General features: G+C 39.3%; 1 protein-coding gene across 1 annotated transcript; it reads right to left on the reverse strand.

Annotated features, from left to right (window-relative positions):
• Positions 1-224: 224 nt before the first annotated feature.
• Positions 225-22,321, reverse strand: LOC136375519 (transient receptor potential cation channel subfamily V member 6-like). Its single transcript, XM_066341064.1, has 15 exons — positions 21,730-22,321; positions 12,694-12,791; positions 12,177-12,299; positions 11,170-11,310; positions 10,542-10,640; positions 10,159-10,334; positions 9,154-9,300; positions 6,534-6,746; positions 6,085-6,171; positions 4,946-5,022; positions 4,594-4,759; positions 4,213-4,279; positions 3,377-3,645; positions 2,485-2,591; positions 225-981 (listed from the first exon to the last, which is right to left on the reverse strand). The coding sequence occupies exons 1-15, from the start codon at positions 21,858-21,860 to the stop codon at positions 708-710; spliced, it is 2,175 nt and encodes a 724-aa protein (XP_066197161.1). The 5' UTR covers positions 21,861-22,321; the 3' UTR covers positions 225-707.
• Positions 22,322-23,391: the final 1,070 nt, after the last annotated feature.

Here is a 23,391-nt window from a genome sequence, read left to right on the forward strand (position 1 = left end):
CAACAAACAAACAAACACATCCATCACCAATAAAAAAATCCAAACAAACCAAAACCAAAACAGTCCCACTAAGCCAGAAATGTTGAATCTGCAGTTAATGGAGACTGCCTTTCTTCAGAGGGCAAAATCTCTCAGGCCCTGAATGCCAGCTGAGTAGTTACAGTCCTTTTCAATCATCACAGTGTCAACAACTATCTTCATTCTTAGAGATCAGTTCTCTGAGATCAGTTACAGGGTTTGTGGGATTTGGGGGAGTTCAGGGTTTTTTTTCTGTTCTGTAGCAAATCATAAACCAGAACTTCAGTCATTCTTTGCTATGAGAGTCTTGCAATTTTGTGAAACTGGCAGGGGGAAGATTATACTCTATGTAACAGTCTGGAAGAGGGCTTACTGATCACTTAGTGGTAAATGGATGAAATCCCATTGCAGGTTTTTTTTGATCATTTGCATTTCACAGCTCAATAAGCCCACCAGCTTGGTGCAAATATCAGTGCAATTGCAGAGATGCTTATAAGTAGGAGAGAAAAAAAATTGCATTCCTTTATCATAGCACATATGCCATGAACTGCTCCCAGAATCTTCACCAGCAGAGTTCTCCAAGGCTGACAAATGTGTGCGGCATGATGGAGAGTGCATGAACAGCTGTAGAAGACAACTGTGGTGGAAAAGGGCCACTTCACATATTGTGGAGTGAAAATAGAGGCTTCTTAGACATCATAGACCTCCTCAGCTGCGGCAGGACCGACCTCTCCACAAAGCTGGCGAAAGGTGTTGCGCCTCAGGATCTCCCAGCCACGGTGAGAACTGGTTCTGGATGTGTTCCGTGACAGTGACAGAGCAGACAGTTCCTTCTTGAACAGGGTGTCCCCACTGCTTTCCAGCTTTTCTGAACCTTTGTCATAGTTATCCCTATCCTGAGCCTTAAATGCCTCTGTGTAACGCATCATCTTGTGTTTGTTGGGATCAACCCTGTCTTCAATTCTGGAAGAGGATTAGAAAATATAAACTGAATTAAGTAGAAGAGTGCCAGCTTATCAACAAAACCCCTCCAAAAAAAACAGGCCTACTGACAGAGACATACCAGAAAAATCTGCACAGGAAACTGATTATAGGCAGGATGCCAGGAGCTGCTAGCAGTTATCTCCTAGACCTTCATCCCCATCACTGACTTCAGTACCTTTGTCTGCCTGTGGTTTCTTGTCCTTTAACTCATTTCCCAGTCATGATTTGCCCTTTCCATTTTGCCAGCTGTAAGCAACTGGCAGACCTTGTAAATATGCATATATTAATTTATTTTCTCTGTTCTTGACTTTCCTCATCTGATACCCTAGAGCTGCTAGCCTCAGAATATCACTCATCTCTTGCAGAACTTTTATATAACTGCTCCACTTCCACCAATCCTCTACCTTACTTATAGATTGTCTTCTGAATTACTATCCCACAGATATATAACGAACACCTATGTGATTTAACTAACTAAATCACAGGAACACTCTTCTCACAGCATCCAGTGAATAACTGGCATTCCCAATTATTCCCAGTGAATTTCTGGGACATTGCTCTTGCAATATATTTTTATATTCCATGCCTTGAACTGAAAGGGATGCATACTGGCACCACTTTTGGTCTGCTTGTCCTGCCCAGTAAATCTGAAAATCCGCAAGGCTCAGTTTGTCTGCAAATTCTGCAGTAAGTCCTGTGCAGGGCCAGGAGTTGGGCTTTTATGATCCTTGTGGGTCCCTTCCAACTCAGGATATTCTATGAGTCTATGATTCATACAGCCACCACTCCCCCTTCTGGCTTTATCAGCAAAAGATGGCACAGTTAGAAAAGGCAATTGCCCAAAAGTTAATTCTTTTCTCACCTGGCATAAATACTGATTAAAATCAGAAATGATGAGGAATTTAGTGTTATCTAAACTACAGACAGTTTTTTAGTTCAGTCCCTAAACTGAAATTCTGGACCTGTGCCTTTGCCACCTGATGTAATCATTGCAAAGTATAACATATTTACTAGGTTCACTCAAGAAAGAAATTTTGACTTTAATTATTCTTGTTCTGACTTTGAGTCATTCAACAGCTCATTGCTGTGGAATGCCTGATAGACTGATTTTGCCTCTGCCATTTCATGTATCCAAGGGACAGTGACAGCCAACCAGGCACAGCAGTGAAGTTCAGTGATACTCATTATAAGAAGTTTGAAAGGAAAATTCAGGTCTTGTACCCCATGCAGTTTCTGGGGTCTGTCCAATGTGACTACTGGATGAGAAGGCATCAGCTGATCTCACAAGGAAATGCACAGCAGAGCTTTCTGAGAAGGACAGTGCTTGTCTATCTATCAATCACAGACAGAAAAGAGACTGGAGTCTGTATTCTGTAAGCACTGCAAACACTCCCAAGACCACTGGAAAAGCTCTTTATTAACATTCATACAGTGGGTTTTTCTTGCTGGATCCGTACATGCCCACACTCCAGGAGGACTCACCTGAGATACCATCGCTCCCCCAGCCCAAACTCCCGCCCACAGATTCCCGAGCGAGGCCAGAGGCACCGGGGCAGTTTCCGTTCCAGCATGACAGTAGTAGCAACAACCTTTGGAGTGAGAAAAGAGAAAAAAACTCAGATGAATTAGAAAAAAATTCAGACTCTCTTTCAAAAAGATTAATTTCATGAGCACCGACCCATACTGTACTTCATTACAGATCCTTAAGGAAAAAATATATACTATTCTGTACTTCATATAGAATATATACTATTTTCCTTAAGGAAAAGACATATATACTAGTCTATACTCCATTTCAGATAAGGCAGTCACTAATTTAGGTCTGTGATATGTTTCAAAGTGGTCTTAAAACACTGTTCCATTTCTTTCCTTTTATACCTCATGGAAATGATTAGGGTAATTAATTGCAAGCCAGAGAAGAGGACAGTATCTATATCCACTTTAATTGTCATCAGAGCTTGCCACTGTGGCCACATGACTACATTTAACCATTTGTCTGACTGCTTTCTCACAGAAAAGCATAAGAAATTGATTTCCTGTTGACTAGCTATAGAACTGGTTGAATTTCTTTGCCTTTTGACCAAAACAGTCAGGCCAGCTTCTTTTAATGGATCAAAAGACATTTCTGGCCTTCCTGTAATCATTACCTAGTGTTTTATTCCCCCTCATTCAATCCCTATAATTATAACCTAACTCTCAGTTACACAGCAATGTGATTTGCCAAAAAAAGATGCAACATCAATTCTATTTAACAAGAGATTCCATGTGTAGGGAACGAACATTCCTCAGGGAGACACAGGATGGACAAGAATGGCTGACGGGCTTCTAGGTGCTATTTGAAATAAGGTAGGAACGCCCACCTTAACTAGATTACCTGGGCTCTCCAGAGCTCATCCTGCTCATGGGCCACTCTCCAATGGGTGTCACCCATCATGGCAATTAACAGGTTGAGCATAAGAAGGGCAGCAATGATGGCGAAAGCAAAGTACACCACGCTGTACATAAAGGGCAGGTCCACATCGTAGTTTGCAGGGCCATCAATGATAGTGAGGAACAGCTCAAAAGTGGTGAACAAGGACATGGGATAGTTGTAGAACTGCCCAAGGTTTTCAGGGTTCTCTGTCTGGAAGATGATGTAAAAAGCTGGAAGAGAGAAATCAGGAGGAAAAAAGAGAGAGTTTAACAATAAGAATCACATTCCAGGAGGAATAAGAGAATCCTGTAAGAGATTCTGACAAAAAATTAGTCTGGGCAGGACCTGCATGTGTTTCTATGCATGGACAAATCCCTGATAAGAATCACTAGTCTCCATGATAAAATGACCCAAAATTATTTATTTATTTATCTATTTCTCAAGGTAGTGATCTTTTCATTCTCAAGGATGTAATAAAGCTATGTGTGTTAATCTATTTTTCCGCAGACAAATATCACAAATACGGTATGTTCTTTAACCTTGACTTAAAAATATATGGAATTATCTGAATTATCCTAGTGTCTATTACCCTGAAAAGAGCAGGAATTGAAAACCAAACTCATGGTTTGAGAACAGAAGTCAATACTGGGAAAGTGACCAAGCTCAGAGAAATACAAGCCAAACATCATCACCAGTTTTTCCAGCTATTCAGAGATTAAATCAAAACCCACACTCTTAATTCATACCAAAGCAGTTGGAAGGGGTAACATATGATTGTGTTTTCTTTGTAGACTCACCTGATGCAAAGCCCAGTATCACCACAGCCATGAGCCAGCAAAAGCGCATGAGGTCTCCAAATATCATCTGTAGAGCAAAGACAGAGCCACCATGAGGCCCATCTGTTCCACCAAGCCACAGTGCCACCCTATGTAAAACTTCTTCCAGATTCTAAGACCACGAGTGGACTAAAGGGAACCTTTGCACTAAACAGAGAATGTGAAAGTTCTAAAACACTCTGTGTGGACAAGAACATGTCCATTCGACATTGGTTGGTGCAAAATCAAGTAAATAGTCCTGAGGGAGGAAAAAAGTACTCTTACAGTTCTCCCTATCTGCAAAGAGATAGGGAGATAGCCCATATCTGTTTGTGATAGCCCGTATCTGTTTGTGTCTCACACCTTCTGGATCATGATGGTGAAAGGCCCGAGCATCTGGAAGCCCCGTGCGAAGTACATGACGTTGCACCATCCCAGTACCAGGGCGAAGGACATGGGCACCACCTCCCCAGTGGTGCTGGTGAGACGCATCACCATGGTCACCAGGATCATGCAAGCATATGTGATGCTGCCAACAGAAAGAGACAGCAAAAAAAGGTTAAGTAAAGGAAGTATTAGTCGAGCCATTAAGAGAAATAAGTCCAGAAAAAGAATACTCTAAAAAAATTGGAGAAAGTGACTCATCTGGCAAAAGAGAGCCATGGGGAAAGTGATAGACAATATATTTATTAGACTTAATATGTTCTGTACTTACACAATTATATGGAAAGGCCCTCCTAGGATTGTTTGCCCAAAGTACTTCGCTGCTCCAACTCTAAGGATATCTGGAATCTAAGAGAGACATCCTGTTAATTTAAGGACTCAGACAGTTTCCATAACACTACTAAATGTCATGGCAGCCACCAATATTCACAGGTTCTTAGGGTCAGCCACATCTCCTCTGATGGATTAATTTCTGTGCTATTTTAAAATCAGAATGGTTGAGCCAGGTGGGCCCTTCTTGATATGAGACAGAGATTGATGAGAATGCAACTTCTAAGAATGCTTGGGCAGATTGACAGACATGTCACAGAGAGGTGCCTCAGTAACAAAGACAAAAATTACCTTCTTGGGAAATCAAAGGAGTTTGTTATAATTCACGCTGTGTTAGTGCTATCCTTAGCCCAAGAGTCCTGACTAAGCACAGGAAGAAGGACTTGTCCTTCTGAAAGATACCATAAAATTGAAACTGCACACCACACTCAAGCGGAGGTCACACCAGTGCAGAGCAGAGAGGGGACAATCACCTCCTTTGGCCAGCTGGTTACACTGTGCCTGATGCACCCCATATAGGCAGAAAGCTGATTACAAGACCTGTTTTATTTTCAGTTCCTCCTGTCATCATCTTTTGAGTTTTCTCACAAAAGTTTCAATCTTCTATTTCCTATTATAATAAAATAAAGTTGCAGGTGGTTGAGAAAGACTCCTGTTACAAGTCCATAGAATAACTGATCTCAAATTAAATACAAACTTTTCTGTTTATGCACAGAAATCACTTTACCCAGCACCCCTAAATACAGGAATATTTATGAGTACTGGGTGAAGCAACATCTGGGAGTCAGCTGGACCAGGGATGGTGCTAACAGGAACTGTGGATTACCCTGCAAACAGTACTTGAGACTGCAACCAATCCTTCTAATTGCATCTTCCGCACGTGGAATCTTACTCAGGACACTGTTACAGTCTCTGTCTCATCTAATAGATACTGTTGGCAATGTCTGTTGCCATAGGCCTATGTTGAAGCACTCAGACTAAGCAAATAAGCCCTACCAAGTAGTGAGCACAAATCCATGTTTGTCTAGTAAGTAAAATCTGCCTTGATGAAACTTGAAACTGTATAGCTGTTTCTCTTACCTCAAGGACCAAAATTACTACAGCTCCAATGACTGTGATCAGCTCCCCCACCAGCCTCAGCTCATCCTCATATGTCACATATGATTCCTGGGGAAAAAATGTTTATGAAAAGTAAAATTAATATTTTAAATTAACAATGTATAGCAAATAATAAATAATTACAATAAGTAAATGAAAATTAAATTTTAAAGAAAGTGAAAGTAAATTTTAAAAGAGGATGAGGAGAAAAAATAAACATGAGTAGACCTGGCAATGCCAGAGGAACCAGCTCAGCCCTGAAATGGAGAACAGAGCACACCTCCTATTCCTCCCAGACAAAGGTCGGCTGGCTGAAAGAGGGAAGGAGGACAGCTGCAATAGCTGGGGACTGGGGAAGGCTTGGGCTTTCCAGTTAAGTAGGTTAGAAGGGAATTGCCCAATGGGGGCTCTGACTCCTACAGTCACAGTACCTGCAGCATTTTCTGCACATAGATTGTGTTGTCCCTGCTGTTGGTTCTGTTGCCCGTTCGAGGTTTCAGAGGCCGGTAGACGCAGCACATGGTGAAGCAGACCATGTAGAGGATGTAGAACATGGCCAGGAAACAGAAATAGGGACGACCATACATGTTCCACTTCAGGCTCACCAGCTCCTTCACAGGTGTTAGGTCCAAGATCTGGCGTGCCTGAGAAAGAGAAGAAGGAATTAAGAATGCCAAAAGGGCACTGTTTCATAAACATAATTCAAAAAATTTCCTGAAAGAGTGTTAACGAATTATTCTCATCTGCCCTATTCAGCTTTACGAAACTGAATTGACTTTGCAAAAGTGGAATGCTCTAGTGGGCGTTGGATTTGCTCAGTTTGACAATAAAGAGTTTTGGAAAAAACAAATATATCCTGCAGAGAGCAGCTGTTGATTAGCAGTGGGAAGTACAGGAAAAGCATATTAGATACTGCAATAAATTTGTCCTCTGTGTAGGAACATAGAACTGAGGATGATAGAATATTCCTGTTAGTACAACAACACAAGTTTCAGTATCAAATGTTTCTGTTTCCTTATTTTAAAACATCTTTCTAAAAGATATTTGTACTTGTCTGATGGTCTATGGCTTATGTAAAAATACTGACACTTGAGTTTCTGCCTTATTATCTGGGTGATAATTAATTGAATCACTGATATCAAGCCTTCAGCTTATACTAGAAGACTGACAGACCATAAGCAGGAGAGATGGGTATACTTTGCAACTTATGAATTTGAGCCACAGACTTTATAAAATATTTCTAGATTTACTTTCTATTGTTTAGGGGACCACTGCAATAAAGGAGAAGAAAATATGAGTCAAATCATTGTGACCGGGCTGCTTTAAAGAAAACCTTCTTAATGCACTCTGGATGTTTTTCTTCTCTTGCTACAATGCCCTGCTTCCTCTAAGTCAGCAAAAAATTGCTGAGTGCATGAAGTGCAGGGAATGTTTCCATAAATGGACATGACCTTAGCAAAACTCTTGAATGGCCTATGAAATATCACAAAGGATCAAAACTGCATGAGAGAGAATCCACCTATGGGTATTCTGGTTTCTGTAGAAGTTGGTATTCTGGAATTCTTTGCATAGGAGGGCAAATTTCATTTCCAAAGGAATAATACAAGTTTGAAGGTTACTATAATCTTCCTACAGCTTAGTTGCCTTCTATTTTTTTACTTTTCAGCCATTTCATGATCAGAAAATATACCTTAGTACCTACGTCTGTATGCATTCCCCTTAACACAAGAGGAACCTGCGTCTGACTGAGGGCTAAAGGTGCTTCTCTAGTCCAATATTGAACTGGGAGGAGATGATAGGATGGGGTCACACATGGCATTCTTCTAGAGAGACAGCAAACATTTTGGGCCAAACATATCAAATGCAAAAAAGAATTTCTAGTTATGCATCAAAAAATTGCAACATATATGTAAGAGCATTCTGGAAAATAAATCATTATATCATATCTGGGAACATCTTCTCCTCTGAAATTAAGATTCTTGGATCTGGATGCCCTATATGAATGGTTTGGGATAAGAGAGAGGCCAAATATTCTGCTTTCTTTTTAGTATTTAGTTTTCTAAAGTGGATTTAGTTTTCTAAAGTTTAGTGATTTAGTTTTCTAAAGTGGACAGCTTCTAAGCCTGTTTGTTTTTTTTTTGTTTGTTTGTTTTGTTTGTTTGTTTGTTTTTTTTGTTTTTTGTTTTTTGTTTTTTTTTTTTTTACATGGACTGCTTTTCCCTGGATTTCCATATTTGTCCCCACTCACAGAAATTTCACTCACAAGATTTCATGTGAGAGCAAATGAGAGCTCCAGTTCCAGACACAGCAGTTCCATAGCAAAGCTCTCCAGAAGCTCAAACTTTTGTTAGAAAAGTTTGACTAAAATTTTGATAGGTGGAAATAATACAGGATGCACAGAACTGCAGTAATTGAAGTGTCTTCTGATTCATTTCCTGTCTTGTTAGGATTATTTAAGGTCATTACAACTGATAGGGTTGTGTACCTTGAAAGTCCTAGGGAGATCTATCAAAGCTCACCATTACACTCTGCTACTTTGGTCTTATTAATCCCTTTACAAGCTTTTGAGCCTATGGCAGAGATAATCTGCCCACTTAGTTTTGAGTCATAACCTGTCATTAAATGAAGGAAATAATAACACTGACTGATTTTAAATGCACTCCAGGTTAGGACCTCTGAATGTACTCCTGTCTCACAGAGATATTGTGAGTGTTATCGGTATCACAGTTACAGGAAGATACTTGCTAGATATTCTACAAGTTCTCAGTGTACCTTTGATCCTGGTAGGAGAAAATAGTTTTATGTAGTTTGTTCATACCTAGTTCATTCAATAACCTTCAATTTTCACACCTCAGAATAAACTGTATATAAAGCGTCATATGTAGCCAAACCATAAATAAACCCCTATATTTCATCTATCCTCTGCATCTCATGGTACAAAATCCTTGCTCTGTGGATTGTGTCAGTGAGCTTGAACCTTCAAACTCATCATTTCCCTCCTTCTATAATCACCACGTTGTGCACACAGAATGCCTGCAGTGCCCACGGTACCTCTCTCTTCTTGGTGGACACTATGAGTTCAAGGAACGACTGATCTTCAGCCCAGGAGTCGATCTCTGTGATATCATACAGCACAGTGCTCAAGGGGCCAAAGGACCAGAGATTCTGCTTCCGCTTCTGCATAAGATATTGAAACATCTGAGGAGAGAAGAAGGGGGAAAAGATATCAGAAACTTTTCAGTATACAGTGTATTTACAATGAGAACAAATAAAATTGTTCAAACCCCTTAATTATAACATATTTTCCTTGAACTTGGTAGCTGTTGTGGTTCCCATATCTCTTGGGAGCAATTAGAACAGGTTAAGAAGTGGAAGAAATTTTTCTGATTCCTATTTGATTATTAGCTCATGCTTGACATAAAGGATGAGGGTTTTTACCCTAAATTCTAATCAAACTACTAAAGTTACTTGACACAGTTACAGTTCCTGACAACAGACTTCAGATAGAACTACGGGTTGATTAGAAAAACAAAAAGTTTTAATACTCTTCTACATCAGGATAGAGGTGTGACAAGGGAAATGATCCTGTCCCTTGTGAATCTACAGAGAAAAAACTAACCACCTCTGTCTTTTCAGTGAGTGGAAGGATGAGGGTTTGCATTAAATGCTAAGATTTTGTCTATGAATAAATGCCTGTGGATACCTAAAGAGGTTTCCCATGTGTTGCATTTAGAGTAATGAAATCTAGACAACCAAGACAATAATTTCTGTGAGCCTTTCAAAAAATTACTTGGGATAAATGTGTCTGTTAATACCTGTTTAACTCAAATGCTTCTAAAATTGGGGGGAAATATCTATTCTTTAAGCACTCATGTCTTTCATTAGGATAAAGAAATTTCTTATAAAGGGTTTTAGGGATCTACATAAGAAAAAAAAAATCTTGTTACATGTCTTCTACCCACTAAGAACATGCACAAATTCCCTGGCTCTGAATGATGTTATTTCAAGGTCTCCATTTCTCTTTTGTACAGAGGTACCAGTCTCACACAAACTCACCACAGTGTTGCCCTCAACTCCAGCCAGTTTGAATGGACTAAGCCCCTCATTGTTAGGAATCAGCTCAAGTGACCCTGGTCCCTCTTTGTTCCTGTCATAGGAAAGTATCAGGCTGTACATGTGGCAGGCAAACGTCTTATTAGGTTGGAGAACCAGGATGTGAAGAACAGTGTTACCTATGAAGGAAGCAGACTGGATGAAGTATCTGGAATAGGCCAGCCCTGTGCAAAGACTGAGAATGGACTGATGGCCTTTATTTTCCTCATTTCCCTCATCCCACAGCTGTTTCTAGTGAGAGAAGAATATTTGCATGCACAGATGACAGTCTGAATTAAAATGTAGAGATCCACTCCATGCAATTCACTGAGCGCCACAGCACATACCCAGAGAATCTTGAGCTCTAATGTCAGCTCCATTTTCAATGAGCAGCTGCACAATTTCCTCATTTCCCACACAGGCAGCAAATGATAAAACATGCTCTCCTGAAATGAAAGGAATGGGGAGAAACAACATTAAGGATCCAGGAGGTAGGAGAGGTTGAAGCATGCTGAGGGGAAGCTATCCATGCTAAGAAGCCATAGGATATGAAAGGAGGGAGTTACACTAGGTAACTTATAAATTTCCTGCCCCACTTCTCATTCTCGTCAGAAAGGTTAACCTTTTCTACACAACACTAAAAGGAAGAAATATTCTTTTCAGTGGTTTACCTCCATAAGAAGGTTGAGAAGTAATTTGCTGCCATGAAGACACTAAATTACATTTTTTATACAATATATGTATTTCTTTGCATACATGCAAATCTATAAAATGTGTATTGTTTATATCCACGTAACATTCACATAATCAGAGAAAGTCTTACTCTCTTCTAAAAGGCATATGTCTGATGATACTTGGAGATAGGAGTCTCTGTTTATCCACTTTAGATGGGGACTAAAATAAGGCTTCCCCATAACCCCTCACCACTCTGCTGGTTCCCTCCTGTAGCAGCAAGGGGAGAAGTTAAGGCTGTACCAAAATAGAAAAGGTTCTGGGAGTTGCGCCTGAAGAAGTGCCCAGTGGCTCTGGCTGTGCTGGCATTGGCTCCTCTCTTGAGCAAAGCCTTCACCAGCATGGTGTTCTGGTTGGCTGCTGCAATGTGGAGAGCTGTCTGCCCTGCAAGACACAGAAACAAAAACTCATCGTTCAAGATAGTAACTTCAGGCTGAGCAGTCAGTCATGGTAAATGGACAGCAGCTAAAGGAATTAGCTTTCAAGTTATCCCTGTTGTGGGCAAAGGGTTGTGCTAGAGATTTTCCAGAGGTTCTGCTCTATGTAAATCTTCTCATGAATTTATTAGAACTGACTTTACAAATTGCCAAAAATCCCCAACTGAGTGCACTTTCTAGATTCTTTTTTTCCTAGGGAAAATCAAGACATGCTACACTCTTCTGGAAGCAAACAGAAAGTTCTGAGATTAACTATGTTTTCCTTCATAAGAAGTGAAGATAAGGTCAAGACAAAACTCAAAACTCCCAAAGACTTCCTCCAACCCTTCAAACTAGGCTTCAGAATTTTTAAAACCCCATTATTATTATTTTAGTGGTTTTGAGATTCAGACTGGAATTTCTGTGTACTCAATCCGAAGTATTCTTTAAAGGTCTGGACAAGAGTCTAGCCTCAAAAGCCGTGGACACATTTCTCATTTTCTCGACCAAGTAACTACTTTTTCTCCTTTCAGGAGAGGTTGGGCAGATCTCCCTTTTGTTACAAATGAGTATGTTAGAAAGCAAACTGTATATATCTTTCCAATCCCTTGCAATTCCCTGGTCAAGGCCTTTGCATGTTTGCACATGTGTGTACTCATGTTAAACATAATTCCACCTTCGAAGAAAGGTCATTTGCATGTGTGCTTTGCTGTGTAACACTTTAGCAATATATTCAACCAGGAACAGTACAAGCCAGTTTCCCAAAAGTACAAGTAGTGCTTCCTCTCCCCTCCCGCAGGAAATCCTGCCCATCCTCATTCCCAGTGACATTACCTTCATAAAGTTCTGATGTCATCCTCTCATTGATAAGCTCAGGAGCTGCTTCCATCAGAGCCACTGCTGCCTCCAAGTTATCATACATGGCAGCTACGTGGAGGGCAGTCTCTCCCACTGCGCCTGGAAAGAGCAGGACAAGCATGAGAACTGTCGAGACGTTCAGCTGTATGGGACAAAAGCAGAAATAGATCTACTGAGGTGGGGAATTACAGGAAGGCAGTGTCCCCCCTTGAGCAGTGCCTGGTACAGCCATATAACTGCACAGTCTCTGCCCCTCCCTTCAATAAAATCTGAAAACGGAGCAGAAACTTCAGGTGTCTGTGACAGCTGACCTCAGTCATGAAGTGAATGAGCACAACCAGGCCAAAAATCTCACTTCATTGCAAAGCTGCTGAGGTAGAGTTAAGTCACCTGAGTCTGCTGATGCCAATGTTTTAGCAAACTAATGAGCTACTCATTGTAGAAAGCTCTTGCCTTCCACAGAAAACCATTTTTCTCAAGAAATTCCAGTTACCTCTCTGATAGAGATCGCATGTTCCGTCAGTGAGAAGTTTCTTAATGGCAGCAAGGTTGTTCTCTTTGGCAGCCTGGAGGAGTGGGGATTCCCAGATCCTGTAGTCAAGAAAAGGTGGCTGATAAGTAACAAACACATGGTGCCTCTCTCCAGAGCTAGGCATGGCCCTTGCTCCAGACAGTTTGCATCTTGAATATTTTCACTGAAAAATCAGCAATGCACATCTACCATCTGAGGTATTCCTTGAATGCACAAAAAAAGCCCCAACAAAAAACCACAAGAAAAACACCCAGGAAAAAGCAGAGCAGTGCAATCCTAAAAACACACTGAAGTTCATAATCTCTTTGCTTACTGATTCTGAACCGTGTGGTGGCAGCAGAGGGAAAGACAGAGGACACAGCCAAAACGTTTCTTGTTTTTATGTCCCACTTTTTGAGGCACAGAAATAATGAATGATGGGTCACTGAAGCCCTCCTGCAAGTAGACAGTTACCTCAGGAGCCAGAAAAAGCCAGTTGTTTTTTCACACAGCACAATAAATTAAGAGAAGGTCGTTGTCTGAATTGCTCCCATAATGGGTAGAAAAGGGCAAACAAAAATTCCATCTGTGTTCTAGCAACACTTCCTATAATTAAGAGATTGAGCTCTGAAATGTAGTTCTCCCATATACCAAGTTAGGCAGAAAAATTTGACAGCTTAGCTATAATACTTTTTTCTCTAGTGCTGAGAGAATTGAGTAAGTTTGTTGAGAACTGAAATATGTTCATGTCGTTGGAAAGAGCATTCACTCAAACAAGTTCCAGACAGAGTGGTTCACTTATAGCTGAAGCATGTCCTTGAGTCTTCCATGAGGATCAGAGTTATTTGAGTATATCTTCTGGGCTTGATAAAGAATTTATAAGTACAGCCACCAAGCCTCACTACAGCAAGGTCTTTGGAAGCAAACAACAGGTCAAGGGAGGTGATCCTCCCTCTCTACTCAGCTCTGGTGAGGCCATACCTAGAGCCCTGTATCCAGGTCTTGGGATTTTCAGTACAAAACACATATGGAGCTGCTGGAGAGAGTTCAGCAAAGGGCAAAAGATATAAAGAGAACAGAACACCTCTCAGATGAGGAAAGGCTGAGAGAACTGTGACTGTTTAGCCCGGGAAAGAGAAGGCTTAGGTGGTATTCCTACCAATTTGTATAAGTAGCCAAGAAGAGTTACCTGCAGTGGTTCTTCAGCATCCAACTCAATGTTCAAAATCATGAGTTGGCCACACAAAAGTAAAAAAAAGCCCCAAAATCTACAAACTTGAGGTGAATATTTCCATTATCCTTGTATATTTTCAGGTTTGTCTTTTAATGCATAAATTAAAAAGTGGTTTGGGGTGGGCTTTTCGATTTCTTGATTTTACACAAATAAAGAATTATAAGTATCCCATATTCAGGAGATAAAGATTAAAGGGGAGGAAAATCTCAAGAAAAAAACAAAAAAAAAAAAAAAGTCTCATGAGTTTTCAGTATGAAATAGAAAGAATTCCTCTCTCCCAATAAGATAAGTTCAGTTTTAGATCTTCGTTCAAATTAAAATTTTGTGCTTTTATATCACCCCTGCTGTTTTTCTAGCACAGAAGTTTAACTTGATCTTAATTATCTAGCATGGCCGAGGTCAGGCTGCAATGTCTGGTGTGGAATAAGTCTAAGGATTACAGTAGAAAATGGCAAATTCGAGTTGATATGAACAAGGATAACACCAGCCCTTGTTTTTCTACTAGCCTCAATCTAACAACTGGTAAGAGTAGTCTTAAGCACGCCTCTCTAAGAAAGCACGTGGGACAAATACATTAGTCAAACCATACATCTGCAGATATAGTAAATGCTTCCTCCTGGTGAATTCCATGGCTCACAGGAATATATATTTCTTGCTTTAAATTATTATTTCATGAACAACAATATCTTGAATCAAAAAGAAAATTATATGCCATTATCTCTGGATTTAATCCACTTGAAATGTGAGAGTTCTGCTCTCCTTTGTGGTGGAAAGACACTGAAGACACTTGAGAAAACTTAGGGGATAAAGCAAAACAGAAAACATCAGAACTATAAAGATAGAAAATAGAAATCGTTTGAGTAAGTGTAAATTATGGAAATGGGCTACAAGTAATAGAAGCATAACTGAACATCAGATTTACCATTCCACAAAATGAGCACTTCCTGTCACCAAAAACATCCCATTTTCTAAGTCACTAGAAACTAAACTAGAGAACCCCTGAAGAGCAGAGGAGAAATAAAAACATTCAGGATAAAAAAGAACCATCCTCAACAAATCAGGGAGCCATTCAGAGATATTTTTATATGTCCTTCACACTCCTAGTTAGGGAAGTATTCCTTCTATAGCTTACTCATACGTCAGTTTCATTAGTAACTAATGACAAGATGATTTGATGAGGAGATTGCATCTAGGATCAAACAAACAGGAACTAAATAAGAGGCACTCTAAGCAAAAGTCTTTAGATTCAGTGTTAGTGAAGTCAGCTTGCCACTGCTGCCACTATTTTGGCTGAGAAAGACTCTGTGTTTCTGGATAATACAAGTTTCAGAGGCAGGAAGTGGGAAAGAGGTGGGGTTTCAATAGTATAAACAATGCTACAATTAATATGTTGATGCTTTACTGGGTAGGCCTTTATCCCTCAAATGACCTCAGAGAGGAGGAAGGATTGGGCAAGAGATGACAGGGGTGGACAGAAGCACAATAAGTTTCTCTCAAAAATCACCAAAATTCTTTTAAATAACTAATTATATCACAATACTGCTACGAGGCAGGCACCTGAAAAATACTAGGGTCAGCTTTTGGAAACTGAGGGCAAAATTGTCGAACATTTCTTCTTATTGTAGCAACGTCCAACTGGGCTTAGAATGTCAGGTCAGGTCAAAGAGTGAACCAGAACAGGAACTCAGAAATGTCGGCAAATGTCATGGCACGCTGCCTGTGATGTCTCAAAGGTTTGTGAGTTACATGTTCCTAGCACATGCTTTTACTCTCATTAAATTTTCTGTCTCATAATTGGGGAAACATTTTAACCTCATTTAAAACATACCGTTCTAATTATCAACTAATTTTTAATACATTGCAGAAATGTACTGAGCATATAAATGCCCAAACTAGGGGAAGCAAATTTTCTAATATAAAAAATTAAATTATGTCACCTGAATTCAAAACATTTTCAATTATTTAACTTCTGCATATTTAAACAACTTTCTTCCTGACGGATCAAACACAGCAAGAGTTTTGCATTTTACTACTTGGGTCCCTTTGTGTGTCAAAGCAGCAGCTGGCAAAATCTGTAACTTAAGTCTCTTAACAGAGCTGCCTACAGTAGATGCTTAGCTTCCATAAAGTACCATTATGTCACTGAACAGTGAGGCTGGCTTTCAGAAAATATGTTCAGCAGACATATCTAGACACCTTGAGACGATAATTCAGCACATCTAAGTTAAGCTCCTCTTCTAATCCTGTTCATCCCCTTCAGCAGCTATGGAATCAAGGAATGCTAAGCTCCTGATTTTCCCAGCTAAGTTAAGTTTGTAACACTAGGCAGACTGGATGTTGCCTTACAGGATCAATTTAGGATAAGCACAGCTCCATAGCAAACCAGTAATTCTGAGGGGAAATGAGAACCACACGAGTATCCACCTGGATTAGTTCCTGGGTTTTTCTTACTGAGCTAAGGAATGTGTGGAGGCAGTTAGTGAGTCTTGATCATTCCTTACTATCGGCCAGTTTTCTTCACAGATGATTCAGTGACGTGCTCAGGACACTGTGAGCTGTTTTTCTGATATACGTGAGGGCAAAATCAGCAACACCCAAAAATCCATTGTGAAACAAAGAAGACAAAATGCAGGTCAGATTCTGACTGAGGGAGTAATGTATAACAGTTCTAAACAAGGTTAAACATCTCATAAGCACTTTCTGCTGGTAAAATGTACCATTCTAGGTTTACAACTTCTTAAGCACTTCTTATGGAGTGCAGCCTGCTCATTTTACTTATGGAGAGATAGAGAATGCAAAGACTAGTAAATAAGTCTTAGCTTCCTTATAAAAAGAAGAATTTGGATTTCTATGGTTATTCTTTCAGAACTGGGAAATATATTAAATATGTGAACTGTCTCAACAACAACCAATCTGAAGATTTTATTTCAAGACTGAACTTACCCAGAAGGGCAATGAAGCATCTCTTTCTGTTCTTCCCTTATCAGATTCCACAACTTCAATCATTCACTAGATGGAATTTCCCTATTCTTTGCTCTAATTTAAGTTTGCTTCCAGCTTCAAGCTGTATGCCCATAGAGAGTCAGTTCCTGAGGTCCTAAATCACTTATTTTAACCTAAGCTATAAATTCATTATCAGGATATTATTTTAGCTTTTTCCTCTTGCCCTGTTGTGCTCAGAATATCCATTCTCTGGAATGAATCATGAAATTGCCAAAGAAGATTCATCTTCTCACTTCTTTCTGCTAGCATGTGCATGTGAATGTATGAAAGCCTTCAGGAGATCAGAGGGCTGCCCAGTGGAAGCCAACCAGCTGAAAGAGGATCAAAGCAATCACCTAGCAAGATGCCAAAGAAGGAGTTAGGGAATAATTGCACAAAGTGAAAAGGAGCCAGATAACAGGGGCTTGGACAATCAACAGGGTCAGCAAATTTCTTCAGCACCAGCAACAAGACTCAGCAAGTTAACTGGGACCTCTTGCTCATATATGTCAAAGCCCCTTCAGCTGAGAGTAAACAGAGCTTCTCTGGAAATAAATTAAACAGGTTAATAATTGCCAATGTTACTAGACAAGAAACTGATAGGGAATTCTTATCCCTTCAGATATTTAACTATCTGCCACACAAAGCAATAGAAATCTTGATCAGTCATTTCCAGCACAGCATTCTGCTCGCATTAACATCTTTTATTTTGTTTGAATTCTATATCTGAGACCATCACAAGTATAATCTCATGTTAGAACTGGTACAATGGTTGAGAATTGTTAATTGTCATTTATTATCACTGAAGCAGTCATAAAACAAATTTGTTCTCTGATGTATAACCTTATTCTTCCAGCCCTCCCTAAGTAGGGATTTTATTGTAGCTTTATTCCAGGTTGTGTTCCTTACCCTGTGTCTTATAATTTTTTCTAAGAGCTTTTTAATTTGGGGTAGGGTTTTTTTCATGGCACAAATTTCATGTTTTCTTCTTTATAAGGAAACCTATGGCCAAATTTAGGAAATCAAATATCTTCCTAAATCTACAAATAACTTCCTAGGTCTATGACCCTGAGAAGCATCTTAGGCTAAGATTGGATCTGTGCATTTCTGGGGAAACACAATTTCTAGAGGACCTTTATATTTGTGAAATTAGGTAGACTGTTTTCCATTATTAGTCTCAAAACCTTCAGTAGTATGAAGATGTATCAGTAGAAGAGAAGACCATAAATGTCTCTATTGGTGCTTTTGGTTTTATTTTACACACAGCAGCCAATTGTTCTTTGCATCTTCACTACTCAAAAGCACTGTTGTAGAAACAAGCTATAAATGAAGTGCTGGAACTGGAACCTGGCATCTTTATTTCATTGTCACCGTTGGGAGCAAATGAACCAATTAATACTGACAGTCATTGTGGATATTAGACAGGACAATCCTATGTTAAATTGTGGGATGAAAAGTCAGTAATGTTGTTTAGACAAATTAACAGCCAAACTGTGGGGATATCTCATTTACTACCAGCGTGAGAAAGATTTATGTAAAAGCTAAAGGCTCTCTGTGTCCCTGTACAACTCTTACACAATCCAGTTTACCTGCATTAGGCTGAACTGCCTTTTCCTTTTTTTTTTTTTTTTTTTTTTTGCCACATTTGTTTCCAGGATAAGCAAAGCACCTCGCTAATATGTCTGGGAGACTAAAGAGTCACCAAAGAATTTGGAAACTAAAGGTTTTATTGTGACATCTTTGGAATTACCATAGCTCTCTTCAAGTTATGCAAATTCTTTCAGGCATCTCTAATGTGTTACTTATTATTTATCAATAAGAGTTATGGATACAGGCAATAGCAGGAGAAAAAATACTACATAATTGTTATACTTTTACAAGTACTGGAATGATGTACTCACTTGCTTATTTTGCTTATTTTTTATGAATAGTGCAATTCTCAAAGAGTGGAATTTCTAAAATCCCATTCTAGGAGGAATTTGTTCACATTTCCTTAGAAATTCTTGCACTGAAAATAATTTCTAGAAGATCTATTACAGTATGACAGACATGATTCTTTTTCACCTCTATCAGGCCCAAATTTTCATAAGTATTCATCTCTGTTCTCTGTCATTACAAATATCTGTCATAATATTCTCAGGGAATATTATGGAGTGCAATATTAATCCCTTTCTGTGAATAATGCTGAGATCTACTGCTAGTAAGATTCAAAGCACTGGTTCACACGAAGACAAAGAATGAATATCAGTGCCAGAGAAGGTGACAACTACCAAAACAATTAGTTTTCAGGTATTATCACAAGGGGTTAGAGAGGAAAAAAAAAAAAAAAAAGCCTTGTTCTTCTCTTGCAGTTTCTGTGTGCAGAGAATGCCAGCTAAACAGTAACATATTTACCACTGGCTTTCAATGAGACAATAGTAGAATTTAATCACCTTATGTATTCCAACAGCATTTTCACTAGGAAGAACTCAAGCTGAAGCCACAACACTGCAGTTCTATACCACAAAATGACAGGAGGGAGCAAAAGCCGTTTTGGTTTACAACAGTTTTTCCACAAAAGTGGAGGTTTCATAAGAGTAGTTCCCACACACCAGTCACCAAAGAAGGTCTGTTGTGTTTTTCTATCTATACATAACTAAAAATGTGAAAGCAATAAAACCGACTCCAACCCTCTGCAAAATGTTCATTTTTTCCTTCTCAAACTCTGAGCATCCCTGGGGACAAGGAAGGAAAGAGCAGGATAATAGGAGGAAGAACTGGTCCTGTCCCTCTTTAGGAAAAGAGTTTTCACATATTGGCAGCATGTAATTTGTGACCAAATAGCAGGAGGTTAATTTGTGTTAGTTGAAAGCTGTGGGAAACATAGACCTAAAATGGAAGGGAAAAATTGTGTCCCCGTGCAACCCTGATTCCAGTGAATATTGTGCACACTGCATGAGTTTTACAGAGAGCTTTATAAAGAAACAGAAAAGTTAACTTTGGGGCCAGTGGGATTGCACTACAGTGATCCAAGAGAAGTTTAAGCAGGAGGATTTATATGACTAACATTTTTTCTGTTTTCCTCCATCAGCAGCAGCACACAAGATGTTCATGGGTCTGTAGCAGATGATTTATGAGGACTAATGAGCAAAGAGAAGTGGCAATCTAACAGTAGCCTATGTGAAAGGGAGCAACAAAAAGGAAGGGACCAAACCCCTCTTGGCAACAGAAGATGACAGACAAGCGACTAGAATATCATCAAAAATTATGGCTTTGGAGGTTCACATAGAATATTTTGGGGCAAAACCCCTTTTTCACTAGGAGGTTACTACAGCACTGCGACAGGTACCTAAGGATATCGCAGAATCTCTGTCCTGGGAAAATTTCAAGACAGTTAGACAGAGGTTAAGTAACAGTGATCTCTTGCTGGCAATAGTTCAGCTTCAAGTGGGAGGTTAGACAGAGATCAGCAGAGCTTCCTTCTACATATCTTTGACTTAAAAATATCAAGATAATGTTATAATCATCAAAAAATGCTGTATAACAATTTATTGCTTATTGGTATTAATTATTAGTATATAATCAATATAATTATTTAATATATTAATATATTTAGACTTCTACTTTGTACTCATTTGGATCTTAATAGAAGCTGCTGAGAACTTATTTTTCAGTTAGCTGCGATGCTTTCCATGAACACATCAGAATGTAAACACTTCAGCATTCCACAGAAACAGTGTTGTTCCCATTGTCCCTCCCATTTTAAGTGTATTTAAGTCCCATGCTCAGAAGTAAACTCGAATAGGCTTTGTTACTTGGTCAGAAGTTAGATCAAGATATAATTCTTTCCATAGAAGTGTAATTTTGTCCCTCTTAATCTGCTTCTTTGCATATTTCTATACATACATGTGTATATACATATACATATGTATAGATAGATATATTTTGTCCCACACAGTCACCTTTTTGTCCCCACAGATGTTCAGAGTTGTGTATGGAAAGAAAAAAACAGATTTTACAAGCAACTGGGAGCAATTTGTTATGTGAGTACTACAGCATTTGTGCAAGCAGAAATGACAATGAAAACCAGATCCAGCTGTATTTCCATGAATAGTCCTACATTTCTGTGTGTGGAGGGAGCAACCCTTCACAGCAGTAACAAACAGCCTTCAGTGTTCACATGAGAAGACACAGCCAATCTTCTGGAAAACCTAAGGTCTAAAAGGAGTCACTGTACATGTTGACACCCAGGTCACAGGGCTGAGAAAGCACAGTCTGACCCAAGAGGTAACTGACCCCCCAAAACGTTCAACAAAATTAAGCCTACTCTATCCCACAGTAAGAGTACCCTTTAGGGAGCCAGAAAGGAAAATCCTGACAAAAAAGCACCACTATTTCAGCTGACTGCAGCCTATACATCACACACATAACACATTATCCTAATAACAATAATAATATTAATGATCTTGATGACAGTAATAATGATGATGATAATAATAATATTTAAAAACAAACCTTCATGTATTTTCCTGTGAGCTTTACCAACGAAGCAGGAAAGACAAGAGAATACATTATTAATTTGTGACTGAAGTCCTGCACTCAGGGTAATTCAACTGCAGCCTGGTAAATCTACCTGTGAAAGCAGATAAGATTGGAACTCCAGAAGCATTCCACCTTGAAAGAAGAAATCTGATAGAGAAAAGTGCTCCGGGGTTGTTTAAAGTTTATCTACTGGTAGAAAAGCCTAAGGGGAAAGAGTGAGAATCAGCTACAGGGAGAGCAGCAGAAGAAAGAGAAGACAAGGAGGCTGAAGTGCACTGTACCTTTTCTGCTGGAGTAAGTAGATTTCATCCAGATGTTTATCCCAGGATTTTTTGCCTTGCAGCTTCTGACTTAATCCATTCCATATCCGGGAATAGAAGGGACTGGTCTCCCCAAATAAAGGTACCCCCATATCACGTCCCTTTTTCTCTCTTGCCTAGCTGCCTGAAAGCCAGCAATCCCCACTTCGGGAAAAAGTCAGGAAAGGCTCACTGCAGGTCACCACTCCTCCGCCCTCAGTTACTTACAGAGGAGACTGTCAGTCAACTGCATCAGCTGATCAAAGTAGGTGTAAAAACACACAATAAAATCACTTGTTCCTAGCAGACCATACCGTGAGCCTCATCAATTACTTAGTTTCCAAAATAGCCCAACCCAAAGGTGTGTCTGATTTAGAAGTAGCTCGCCAGCAGCCTACCCCTCAAAAAGACCCTGTACAGCACTGAAGAATTCATACAGCATCAAGGTCCTAGGCTTCTACTATTTTGATTTTGAAGTCTAGACTTCAGAAGCAATCATCCTCCTTTTGTATCTCTGAATTCCTCTGGAAAGCAACATGTAAGCAATTTTGAAATAGACAGCTGAGCAAGTCAGGCAAAACACCTTTAAGGTGAGTGAACATGTGGAAGCATGCCCGAAAAGACATAGTGCTCTGGGAAGGTGGCAGAGAAGAGGACACACCTCCCACCTCAGCTGTCTGCAAATCCCATTAAAGAAATTATCGTTACAGACTCCACCTTCCCCACGTAAAACAAAATAAGTTACTCCACAAGATGTAAGAAGAGTTTATGTAGATTAATGAGTAAACTTAACGTATTTCATTTTAATTTAATGTTCTACAAACTCGCATTATTCTCATTTCTTTGAGAAAATTCTTATTTAGTAAAGGGATGAAAATTTCTATTTAACAAAACTTTTCCTTTTTTCTTAATTTTTTTTTAATTTAAAAAAACTTCATTTTGGCACAGAAAAGCATTTTCAAGGTCAGGGAATATTTGCCTGCAAAGCAGTAGACCAACTATCAAATGAAGAGATTGAGCATCCTTCTTTGTGTGAAGAAGCTGGAAGCTGTGAGGGAGAAAAGAAAAAAAAAAAACAAGAAATAAAAAAAATTAGAAAAGAGAAAAGAAAACAGAGGAAAGGAGAAAGTTCCTAGTTTCTAATCTTCTTTCCCTAAAGACTTGTTGCAATATTTTTGCACGTTGAATTAACAGAAATATCCCTTCATTCCTACTCCTGCTGTTGTGGAAATGAATTCTGTTCAGGGTACCTGGACCTAGGCAGAATCAGTGGGTAAGAGAGAAAAATGTATAAAGCAATAGGACTGAGTCATCTCTTTGAAATTCCTGGTTTATTTAGGGGTTTCTTAGAACTACAAAACCAGGATTAACATCCAAACTTCTTTAAACTCATCATGTATCCTATCCTATAAAATCACAAATTACCACACAATTGCTACACAAAAAATCATTGCTCTAAGGCAAACTTGAGGGATCATACCTTAAAATGTGAAATTCACTAAGTTGACCCGATCTAGGAGAAACTGTCAAGTTAAGCTGTCATAATGGGAAGAATATATAACTTGCTACTTTGAGAGGTTGGAGTTTATACCAGCCAGGTGTTTTGAGCATATGTTGTGTTTTTAATAGTTGGGGTTTTTTTTT

The sequence above is a fragment of the Sylvia atricapilla genome, chromosome 2, assembly GCF_009819655.1.
Source record: "Sylvia atricapilla isolate bSylAtr1 chromosome 2, bSylAtr1.pri, whole genome shotgun sequence".
NCBI classification, from domain to species: Eukaryota; Metazoa; Chordata; class Aves; order Passeriformes; family Sylviidae; genus Sylvia; species Sylvia atricapilla.